We start from the raw sequence: 12,230 nt of genomic DNA on the forward strand, positions 1-12,230 counted from the left end.
CGTTTGAGTTCAGGATCAGTTTACGCATCATGGTCAAACCGGGATGGCCAAGCCGGTCGTGCCATAGAGTGAAATTGTCGATTGCCTCTTTATTAAAAGTGGCATTGGCCTCGATCATACTGACTTTAGTATGGTAAAGACCAGTAGATAGTGCGGGTATGAATTCTAAGACTTTCTTATGACCTTGGGCGAGATCAATGATCTGGAGGAACTCTTTGTGTCCTTCACCCTTGGTTTCAATATGATAGCCATTCAATCGAATGTCTTTAAAGCTTAATAGACTTCTCTTAGATTTGGGTGAGTACAAGGCATCTAATATCTCAAGATGTGTACCCATAGGCAACAGGATATTTGCCTGGTCGTTCCCCTCTATGAGGCTAGCAATACCCGCAATGGTGGAGATGGTGGCGTTTTTCAGAGTTAGGTTTATGAAGTATCTCTTATCTTTTAAGATCGTGTGGTTTTATCCACTGTCCACAACGAGTACATCCTTGTTCTCGTTCATTTCTAAAACAAGCTTCAAAAGGATGCTACTTAGAGACTTCATATAAAATCATTTCATTTCTTATTAAGTTTTCAAGTTCAAAGAAATGACAACATAGAAACACCAAAACATAGAATTCTTTTTAGATTACAAATGTCGAAATCATACTTCAATCTTTAGGACAATCTGAAGTTTCATAATCCATAAGATCGTCCTTCTCGTGATCGAAGTCTTTTTCATTGTCTTGATAGGTCATGTGTGCTTCAGGACTCTTCCCTTTCAAACTCTCTTGATAGAGATCAACTAGATGCTTGGGAGTCCTACAAGTCTTAGCCCAATGTTTGCCCATACCACATTTATGGCACACTGATTTACTTGAGTTGATCGAGTGTTGAGGTTTGAACGAAGATCCATGGCCGCGACCATGGCCTCTTCCAAATGAGCCACGATCACATCCATGTTCTCGTCCATTCTGATTCCCTCGTCCGCGGCCAAAGGAACTTCGGCCACGGCCACGTCCGTTTCTACTTCCTCGACCACGGCCATGATAGCCGTTTATTTGGACATGGTGGGACTCTTTATTGTCCTCAGTGGTGTGTGCTTCAGGTGGTGCTGCTGAGCCAACAGGTCTCATCTCACTGTTTCTCATTAATAATTCATTATTCTGCTCAGCAAGCAAGAGACAAGAAATAAGATCAGCATAGGTCTTAAAACCTTTCTCACGGTATTGTTGTTGTAACAGCACATTGCTTGTGTGGAAAGTGGAAAAGGTTTTCTCAAGAATATCCTCATTCGTAATACTTTCACCACACAGTTTCAATTTTGAAACGATCTTAAACATGGCCGAGTTGTACTCGTCCACAGACTTATAGTCTTGGATTCTTAGATCTCTCCAATCAGACCGAGCCTTAGGTAAGATCACTGTTCTCTGGTGATCATATCTCGATTTCAATTCGTTCCAAAGATCTAGTGGATTCTCAATGGTTAGATATTGATCTTTGAGACTCTCAACTAGATGATGACGAATGATCATGATGGCTCTGTAACGATCCTTCTCTTTTGGATTACTGTTCTCGGTGATACATTCACCGAGACCCTTGGATTTCAAGATAATCTTAGCATCAAGCATCCACTGAAGGTAATTGTCTCCAGATAGATTAAGAGCAGTGAAATCAAGGTTGTTGATTTTCGACATCTGAAATCATATATTAATATTTTAGATCTTTAGTAATAGTTTTTAAGTTTAAACGATTAGGATTTTAGGTTCAAACAATCAAACAATACCTCACGGCCAAGATCTATGCCTTACGGCCAATGAGTAAGCTGCACGGCCAAGTTAAGCCACACGGCTATGGATGCATTCGGTTCACTCTTATGCATTTAGTTTGTTATGTAATTGCAATCCTAACATGTTTCTATCAGTTTATACGAGATGAAAAAAACAAGAAACCTCTCTGCCAAGCAATAGAACAAGCCACACGGCTATTTGGTTTGATTCAATACCATTCCTAACATGAGATTCTAAGTTCAAATTGCAATCAATCAAATGTGGTCAGGTTTAGATATGAATGCAGCAAGGCCACACGGCCACGGGTTATGATCTAGAATAATTGACCTAGAATGTATCAAGGCCACACGGCCACAATCCAAATTCAATTTCAAAATACTCTAGACTAGGTTATTTAGGGTTTCAGTTTAAACAAGACAAATTCAGATTAAAGTTTAAACAATCCTAATCAATAGTTCTAGGTGATCAATCAATGTTCAAATTCCAAACAATACAAATCAATTTTTTTTTTCAGATTAGGGTTTTGGAATTTGATTTGATCTTAGATCAAAGGAGTTTAATTTTGAGATTCAAAACCTTCAAGGTTCTAATTTTAATTGATCAATAGATCAAATCTCGATTTTAGGGTTTGGATTGAACTTATAGAGCTTCGATTTACTCATAGGGGTTTGATCTATTGTCCTATGGCTTTCATCTTTTAGAGATTAGGTTTTTAGGGTTTCAATCTTTACAAAACAGCCAAATTCGATTTCATGTTTTCAGAATTCGAATTACCTTTAGGTTTTGAAGATTGTAGAACCGAACCACCAAGAGAACCTCGAGCTGGATGATCGGACGCGAGCTGGAACGAGCTGGAACGCGAGCTGGAACGGTCGCGTGATGAGGCGTGAGCTGGAACGGGACGCGTCTGAGCTGAGATCATCGGAGTGCTGAGTTGAGACGGAACAGGGAACGCCTCGGGTTAGAGTTCGTCGGATTAGGGTTAGATGAAAGCACCGGCTAGGTTTAGGGTTTTAAGGGTTTGCGATTTTGGTTTCTTAGGCTCAGGGTGTTTAGAGACTATCGTGCTGATAACGTGTTGTGAAACTTATGATTTAGAACTGTAAGTTTCTGTATATTATTATTGAATAAGTGTTCCCTTTATATAAGGGTTACAAGAGAGATAAATGGAAAATACAAGAATAGGAAAGATTACAAATCATAAACATAAAGGAAAAGGAAAATCCTAATCATACAAGGAAAAGAAAATTGATTTTCCTTTTCTCGTAAACTATGTAGCCGTCTCTCTCTCTCTAAGTCTCGCGGCCGCCGCCTCTCTCTCGAAGGTTGGGTCATCTCTCTCTCTAAGTGTATGGGCCAGTTATGGACCGGGCTGGTTATGGACATCCATCAATTGATTTATAACCGTCACTAATGAATTTTGAAAATTTCAAGTATTTGTTAAGAGATATAAATTCATTCATCAATAATATTTTGTTATTATTTATTCATCCTGCATTTTCCGATCCTTTAACTAAGAGCATCTCCAAGCCATCCTTATATTTGTCTCTAAATGCTATAATAGAGTAAAATCAGCTCCAACTCACCCCTATTTTTTCCCCTAAAATAGATATTGCTATTTTTTCCTCTATATTTAAGGGAAAAATAGCATTCCTCTATAATAGAGGCAAACGTTTTTATTTACAAAGTAGTCCTCTAATTTCTTATGATTGTAACTAAAATACTTATGTATGAAGAAATACAATTCTTACATATAAAATCACACCTTTTTGTTTACGTACTAATTATTAATTTTTATAACTATAGTTATAATTAAAATAAAAAATTATTATTTATTTAAAAGTCAATTATAATTAAAATAAAATAAAAAAATTATTATTTTATTCAAAAGTCAAAGACTTTTTGTTTAAATATTAATCAATACAACATATTAAAACAACTTAATACTCTGGTAAATTACTACCGGATCCACAAAGATTGTCAAAATATTGTCCAAACGATGTTGATAGAGGAGGAATTTGTTGATTTTGTTGTTGGTGACTGCGCTTTTGTAAAATCCGTGCTTTCTCTGCTTGGAAATGTTCACAAACATTTGGATATTCTATGGAATTTAAGTCACAAAATAAAATTTTGTTTTCTTCTTTCATCTCTTCCAAAGCATAATTTTGTCTTTGAAGCACCAAGTGTTGTTGTCTTTGTTCACTTGACTTCTTTAGTTGTTCCCTGAATTGGTTATTTCCTCTTTCTAATGTATTGATAACCGAATTGGTTTGATCAACAATTTTTCGCTTCATTTTGGATTTCTTTACTCCAAGTGGTCGTGAAGATGGAGATCCACTAATATTCTCACTCTCATCATTTAAGTTCAGTGAAGAAGAAGATAACCTTGGTGATGCTTGAGTTGGAGAATCAAGATTGAGATTATCTGATTCTAAAGATGTGTACTCAACACCACATGGATTAGAGAATCGTTTGGCATGGGCAACACCATCTTGAAATTTTTCAATTTTTTTAATAATGTCTCACACATGCTCAAATTTCTAACCTCCTTTAAACATTGGATCTTCTCTTAACATTAATTTGGCTTGATTAACCTGCATATCATTTAAAAAAACATTCAAATATTCATACAAAAATTATCCAAAAAAATATATGTAAATATAAAAATTAATTCTTACAATATATCATCACTTGAAGCACCACTTGGACGTCTATTTTCACATTGTTTTATGCATGCATGCAATTTTTTCGCTGCTTTTTGAATTGTTTGAACCCGGGATTAAATTGATTTTTTGGACCGGTCACTCCACATTGCATCTTTTCCATTGTCGTAAGCTTCGACCACACGACCCCAGAATTGATCGGATGATTGATAAACACCTTGAATTAGATCTTGAGAAATTTGCATATAAATGTGACATAAAAACTTATCTTCTTCACAAGAATATCCAGAAGAGCGGGACATTTTTTGATAAGTGTAAATATTATAGAAGTCTTTAGTGTTGTGAATACAAATGTTGTGTCTATGATGGTATTTATAGGACAAGGTAACACAATTTTATGGGCTTACACAAAATATTTTACACCAATGCATGTTTATTTTAGTCTTTCCTTGTAATAGTTAATAGCTGCACCAATGCATGTTTCAATTATTTTTGGGGCAGTAAACCTAGCTATCAAAAATATATATGTCCAACGTATCTTTGCATTGTTTGACCTAGAACTCTAAATTATTTTGAGCAATCTCATTCATAGATTTTTAAATGTTGTAGCTGGAAGTTTGTGTGCATTGTTTGATTTAACACTGTCAGTGCTTTGTTCAACTTAACTACTGCAGCTTGAAGTTTAGATAAGGTCAGTGCTTTCGTTGGCCTTTTATTGTGTGAATCAAAATATATACAGAATTTCTGATGCTAAACACTAGTACCTACGATGTGATTATTAAACATAAACATTCAAATAGAAAATAGCCTTTAGAAAAAATATATAAAGAAAAGATAACAAATAAGCACCAATGCATGTTTCAATTATTGTTGGGGCAGTAAACCTAGCTATCAAAAATATATATGGCCAACGTATCTTTGCATTGTTTGACCTAGAACTCTAATTTTTTTTTGAGCAATCCCATTCATAAATTTTTAAATGTTGTAGCTGGAAGTTTGTGTGCATTGTTTGACTTAACACTGTCAGTGGTTCAACTTAACTACTGCAGCTTGAAGTTTAGATAAGTTCAGTGATTTCATTGGCTTTTTATTGTGTGAATAAAAATGTATAAAAAATTTCTGATGCTAAGCACTAGTACCTACGATGTGATTATTAAACATAAACATTCAAATAGAAAATATATATCCTTTAGAAAAAATATATAAAGAAAAGATAACAAATAAGCACTAATGCATGTTTCAATTATTGTTGGGTCAGTAAACCTAGCTATCAAAAATATATATGGCCAACGTATCTTTGCATTGTTTGACCTAGAACTCTAATTTTTTTTTGAGCAATCCCATTCGTAGATTTTTAAATGTTGTAACTGGAAGTTTGTGTGCTTTGTTCAACGTATCTTCGTATTGCTTTGTCTTCTTACATCACATGCTTGGCCATTTAACCGATGTTGTACTAACACTAAATTTTCACCATCTTCTTTACAATACTACACAATTTTGTGACTGAAGAATTTAATGAAAGTCATGTAGTTGTAGGTTGTAATGTTCTCTAGCCAACCTAGATATATTCATAACACTTTAAAAATTGTTCTTACCTAAAATACAAAAAGCCAAAAAGAAATGAAATAACCTGATGAAAAGCAAATATAAAGAAACTGACATTAGCCTAGTGCACTTGGAGAAGTAGGACGTGAGACAACTAAATGTAAACAATTTTTTTATTACAGAAAATAGAAAGAATTTTATTTACAATTTTTGTCACTACATTTTCTCTATAAATAGATCCCATCATTTTCTTTTAGTCCTCACACTTCTACACACAAATTATTTTGCTTACCTTACAAAAACATCTCTAAAAAAATGAATTTCAGTTTTACTTTACCAAATTTTCACCATTCATCATCCTCTTCTTCAGATGATGAAAAGAAGATGAAAATATGGAATTTTTCAATGATCTTGACCATGAAGAAGAAGCAGTACAACTTGCTATTTCTAATAACAAACTGGTTATACAATATCTTCTTAATCAACAAGAAAACCAGGCGATTCATGGTGATTCAGTTCCTGGCCGTTGTTTCATCCACTCTGATCAAGAGAGTGCCCATGATAGATTGTTCAATGATTATTTCTTGGAAACTCCAAAATATAATGATATTTTATTTCAGAGGAGGTATTGTATGTCTCGTTCTCTATTCCTCCGCATCCTTCATGAAGTTGAAGTTCATGACACTACTTCACACAACGAAGGGATACTATAGGTAGACTTGGATTGTCATCTATTCAAAAAGTAACCGTTGTTTTTCGGATGCTAGCATACGGTCTTCCTGCATATGTCGTAGATGAGTATATAAAGATTGGTGAATCCAGAACAATCGAAAGCATGAAGAATTTTTGTCGAGCTATTGTGGAGATATTCTCAGCCCAATACCTACGATCACCAACACCTGATGACGTTTCCAGACTTCTTTATATTGGCGAAAAACGAGGCTTTCCGGGAATGTTTGGTAGCTTAGATTGCATGCATTGGAAGTGGAAAAATTGTCCTACTGCTTGGGCTGGACAATATGCTGGTCGTAGTGGATCACCTACTATAATTCTTGAAGTTGTGGCTGATTATGATCTTTGGATATGGCATGCATATTTTGGATTGCCGGGGACTAATAATGATATTAACGTGTTGGAGTCTTCTCACATTTTCTCCAATCTTGGTCAAGGTATTGTTCCCCTTGTCCACTATGTCATTCAAAGAAAAGAATATAATATGGGTTATTACTTGGCTGATGGTATATATCTGAAATGGTCAACCATAGTGCAAACTATTCATGAGCCAGTAGGTCCAAAGAAAAAATATTTTGCAGCACAACAATAAGCATGTAGAAAAGATGTAGAACGTGCATTCAGAGTTTTACAATCACGTTTTGCGATTGTGAAAGAACCGGTACGTTTTTGGAAAAAAAAAGTACTACATGATATAATGACTACATGTATAATTTTACATAATATGATTATTGAGGATGAGCGTGATCTCGATGCACCGATTGGAATTGGAAGAGAAGCTCCACCTCCGAAAGTCCAAATACAGATAATGAAGATAACCGATTCCAAGAGTTTCTAAGTCGATTCAGAAAAATCAAAGATAAAAAAAGCTCATTTCTCACTTCGGAATGCATTAATTGATCATTTATGAGAAAAATTTAGTAATAATGATTGTTAGATAATGGTACTTTGTTTTATTTTTTTTGTCTAATGTATTTTTGTAACAAAATGTTTAATTTAAATAATATTGTAATATTATGAAAAAAATTTCAAAAAGTATAATGAATGGGTTAATTTTCAACATTTACAAGTTAGAAGTGTAAAATGTAAAATAGAAAAATAATCTTTTCAAGAATATTCATTTTAGAAGAAAAAATAGAAGAATATATTGGAAAGAAACTCACCTATATTATAGAGTTTCTATATTATAGAATTTTTCTATTATAGAAAAATAAAATAAAAAATACATTGGAAATGTTCTAACACAATCGAATTCAAACAGCTTAATGTTCAATATTTTGAAAGGAAAGAAGATAATCATAACTTTTTATCTCCGTCAAAGTCTTCTCGCTATTTGAGTAATAACTATCACATCATTCATAGACTACAGACTAGACGTAAATGTAGTTGCTGGAGTGCTGGACCATAACTCGGAAGCTCATAAGAGAAAAACACGTCGCTTCATAATATATTAAGGACGATGATCAACATTACATATACTGATATAAATTATATATATATATATATATATAAGTTATAGAAAATCAATATATTGGAAGGTTACATGAGTAGGTTTCTAATGACGGCAGCTTCTTGGCTATCTTCATCAACGGAGTCGAGGAGCAGCGACAAACAGTCACTGAGATTGTCAACTTCTCTATGCAGCTTTCTTATGTAGTTGCATGTCTCTTGCAGTACCTTCGATGCTGACACCTAAATTTTAAATATTATGCGTAAACATCATCATTCATAAAGACCACATACATGTACGGACATCACACAACCATGAATTTTCTACGTTTTCATTTGGTCAAAATAGAAAACAAAAATGTTGTGTCAGAATTCAAAAGTTTGGACATTTTGTTTGATTCGTGTCCCATCTTCTTTTAACGAAAAGGGACTTTTTCTTCCTTCTTAAAAGAAACAAAAAAATATGAACTATAGATGAAGAGGTTAAATGAAACTGATGTTATGTAATATACCTTATCAGAACGGCGCCGTTCACGAATCTCCGGCAAAAACTGACGGAGCTTACCAACGAGGTCGATCATCTGATCATCGGAGATCCTCGTAGCACTTGAAGATTGTCTTGATCTAATTCTATTAGACATTTTCTTGTAAGATTTTTAATTGGTCCTTAGGTGTGTAACACTACAATGTAGGAAGAAAATGACCCTTGAGCTGTGTACTTTATCTCTAAGATTGGACAACAGAGAAGAGATTGAGAGGAAATAGGGAGAGATAGAAAGATAGGCTGTATTAACTAACAAACTTTTAGATTACTGAAAATGAGAGAGGCTATAGAGCCAGTAGAGGGTTTATGTTTATCCCACAAATTTTATATTTTGTTAAAGGTGTGAAAATAGAAAGAGCAACGAGAAGAAAACTGGAATGTAAGAAAGTGTTTCGGGGTGTAAAGAATCTCGGAGATATAAAGAAATTGTGATAAGAGGGACTTAAATAGGCCAAGGACCACCAGAAGAGGGAGAGAAGAGAGCAATAAACCTAGACAATGATGTAATGGGAAGAGAAAGAAATTTGATAACCTCTAACTGAAGTCGTTTAAAATAATTTATGTAAACCTTTTTTTTTGTCAAATTTAAACCTTTTAATATTTGGTCACCGGAGGCTAAAAGAAATGGATATGTAATAGTAAATGCTTAAGTTACGTTCTATTAGTCAAGATAAGTAATCATTTATACTGACTACCATTGCAAAGTGTTTATTTATAAATTAGTTTGGATTTACACAACAACAACTTTTGCAATATAAAAAAAACAAACTTATGCAATATAGGCGTGTAACTGTGCCATTTTATTTCTAAGGAAAAATGATTATTTACTACGTGAAGTAGGCATGGACGTTCGGTTTCGGTCCGAGTGATTCGTATTTTCGGATTTTCGGTGTTATGCTCATAAGTACCATTCGGTTTTTACTAATTATCGGATCGGGTTCGGTTCGGTTCCGTCCGGGTTCGTTTCGGATCGGATTTAACCATTGTTTAAAATCGTACAAAAATATATTTTTAAAAACCTCGAAAATTAACCAAATTTTTTTTCAAAATATACAAATTATTTACAAATCTAATTAAAAATTAGTTAAACTATCTAAATTAACTAAAAAGTATTCAAAATAACAAATAAAACAAAATGCAAAAATATTTTGAATACTCTAAAATATCTAAATCACCTTAATATATATAAAAACATTAACATATTTAACTAATTTCGGATATCTTCGGATCCTAATTCGGATTTCGGTTCGGTTCGGGTTATAACCAAAATCCAAAATAGTAAACTCATAAGTCTCATTCGGATATTTTCGTAAAACAGTTCGGATTCGGTTTCGGTTTTTCCGGTTCGGGTTAAGGTCGGTACTTCGGGTTGAGTTAAAAACGCTCAGGCCTAACATGAAGTATTGGTCATCACATGGCTAACCATGCAAAGTATACTAATGTATACTTAGCTACATGAAGTATAAGTTATGCATGTCAACATCCCTCAACTTAATGATGTTATTTAGTTAACATCACGAGTTTAATTTCATTCATCCAAAAACTGATGTAGACGTGAGAGACCATTTAAATATCTCGTTTCATCAATTAAAATATAACCGACCGGATAAATTAAAATATAACCGACCGGACTGTAATTTAACTAAAATTAGATTTTAACCCACGTTTTAAAAGAGTAAAATTTTTTTTATACATATCTTATATACAAAATCAATATCTTTTAACATTTTTTGATATGTAGTGTTTTAACATTTTTATCTTAGTGTATTTAAAAACTGTAGAATTATATTGTTTTTATTTATATTAAATATGAAAGTTATATAAGATATTATGTAATTTTGTTTTTAATTATTTTAATATGTTTTCTTATCCACTTTTAATAAAATTTCTATAATTCTTTTAATAAATTGTGTGATATATAATTATTTGATATATTTTAATTATAAACTTATTTGACGTCAATTTATTGACTCTTACATTTTATTTGCTTAAAAATCATTTGATGCTAATTTAAACCAAACATAATTTCGCGTATATAACTATTAATTATATACTTTAGAGGATAAAATAATCTGAGAATAAAAATAAAATATGAAAGTTTTACTAAGTTTAAATAAATGCAATTTTTGTTTATGAAAATATAAACAAAATTGTTCATCAATTTAATTAATTTTATATTAAAAATAAGATGTTAGAGTGAGTAAATTGATATCAAATACTTTTTATAATAAAAATTGATCAAGTAAATATATATCATACAATTAATCAAAAATTACATATATTTTATTAAAATTTAATTACAAAACAGATTAAAATAATTAAAACAAAATTAAATAATACCCTATATAACCTTAATATTTAATATAAATAAAATAGTATAACTTTAAAACACTACTTATCAAAAATTTATAAAATATATTTATTTTATAAATTAGATGTTGTTAAAAATATTTTTAACCTTTTAAAACGCGGATCAAAATCTAAATTTTGTTAAATTACCTTCAGATACGCCATATTTTAATTGATAAAACGAGAGATTTAAACGGTATGTGACTTCCATATCACTTTTTGGATGAATTGAATTAAACTCGTGATGTTAACTACATAACATCATTAAGTTGAGGCATGTTGCTATGCATAACATATACTTCATGTAGCTAGGTATACTTTAGTATACTTTGCATGGTTAGCCATGTGATGGTCAATACTTCATGTAGTCAGCAATCATTTTTCCAATTTCTAACCAAATATACGATGGTCAATACTTCATGTAGTCAGCAATCATTTTTCCTATTTCTAACCAAATATACTACTGTAATTTTTAACATCTATACTATTAAAACAAACTTAATTCATGTGTGATTTTTTTTAATTTGGATCATCCCTTAAAAAGATGTTTAAATTATTTTTTGTATAAATATTTGAATTATTTAGATTATTCTAAAACAAACCAAATAGATATGCATATATTTTCTCTAAAATTATATCTGAATAAACTCTTTTCATATCTTTTTTTTACAATATAAATATATTTCATTTTTATTAAAATATACCTTTTAAACATTTAATTAAATCCATATTTATTTAAAATAAATTTATATTTCATTTTTTACTTAAACAAAACTTTTAAATATTTAATTAATTTCATGTTTCTTTAAAAATTAAATGTATATTTCATTTTAACTAAAACATTTTTTAAAAAATATCTAATTAATTTTGTAATTATAACTAAACTCATGTACAATTTTGTATTGAATTTGCGATATTAATTTAATATAATACATTTTAATTAAATTTTTGATCATTAACTAATAAGATTTTTCAATTTGGAATTTTGTATCACATAATTTAAAATATGCTATAACTGAAAATTTAAAACAAATAAATTTAATTATTTCAAGTGAACTATAAAATTATTGTGTTTTAAAATGTTATATTAAACAATTAATAAATGATAGTATTAAAATTAATCCCGTAAAAAAAAATTATGTGTGTAAAAATGAAAATAATCATCCACTCGTGCAC

The 12,230-nt window shown here is 31.5% G+C and overlaps 1 protein-coding gene and 1 pseudogene across 2 annotated transcripts; both read right to left on the bottom strand.

Moving 5' to 3' along the window:
- Positions 1-3,712: 3,712 nt before the first annotated feature.
- On the bottom strand, positions 3,713-4,680 carry LOC106303139 (annotated as a pseudogene).
- Positions 4,681-6,825: 2,145 nt separating this feature from the next.
- LOC106304426 (transcription factor PRE5-like) lies at positions 6,826-9,135 on the bottom strand. Of its 2 annotated transcripts, none has more exons than XM_013740840.1 (3): positions 8,674-9,134; positions 8,256-8,404; positions 6,826-7,168 (listed from the first exon to the last, which is right to left on the bottom strand). In XM_013740840.1, exons 1-3 carry the CDS (start codon positions 8,800-8,802, stop codon positions 7,105-7,107), a joined length of 342 nt encoding a protein of 113 aa, XP_013596294.1. In that variant the 5' UTR covers positions 8,803-9,134; the 3' UTR covers positions 6,826-7,104. The 2 variants fall into 2 exon arrangements, with proteins under 2 accessions (XP_013596294.1, XP_013596293.1); XM_013740839.1 differs by lacking the exon at positions 6,826-7,168 and adding an exon at positions 7,989-8,150 and having other exon boundaries at positions 8,674-9,135.
- Positions 9,136-12,230: the final 3,095 nt, after the last annotated feature.

Source organism: Brassica oleracea, chromosome C7, assembly GCF_000695525.1.
Source record: "Brassica oleracea var. oleracea cultivar TO1000 chromosome C7, BOL, whole genome shotgun sequence".
NCBI classification, from domain to species: Eukaryota; Viridiplantae; Streptophyta; class Magnoliopsida; order Brassicales; family Brassicaceae; genus Brassica; species Brassica oleracea.

What these genes read in the sequence shown, in the direction of transcription:
- LOC106304426 (XM_013740839.1), bottom strand. Translation starts at nt 8,802, where the DNA reads ATGTCTAATAGAATTAGATCAAGACAATCTTCAAGTGCTACGAGGATC. An exon ending in AACGGCGCCGTTCTGATAAG is followed by an intron (nt 8,405 to 8,673) that starts GTATATTACATA and finishes TTTAAAATTTAG; the next exon opens with GTGTCAGCATCGAAGGTACT. An exon ending in GTCATTAGAAACCTACTCAT is followed by an intron (nt 8,151 to 8,255) that starts GTAACCTTCCAA and finishes TATATTATGAAG; the next exon opens with CGACGTGTTTTTCTCTTATG.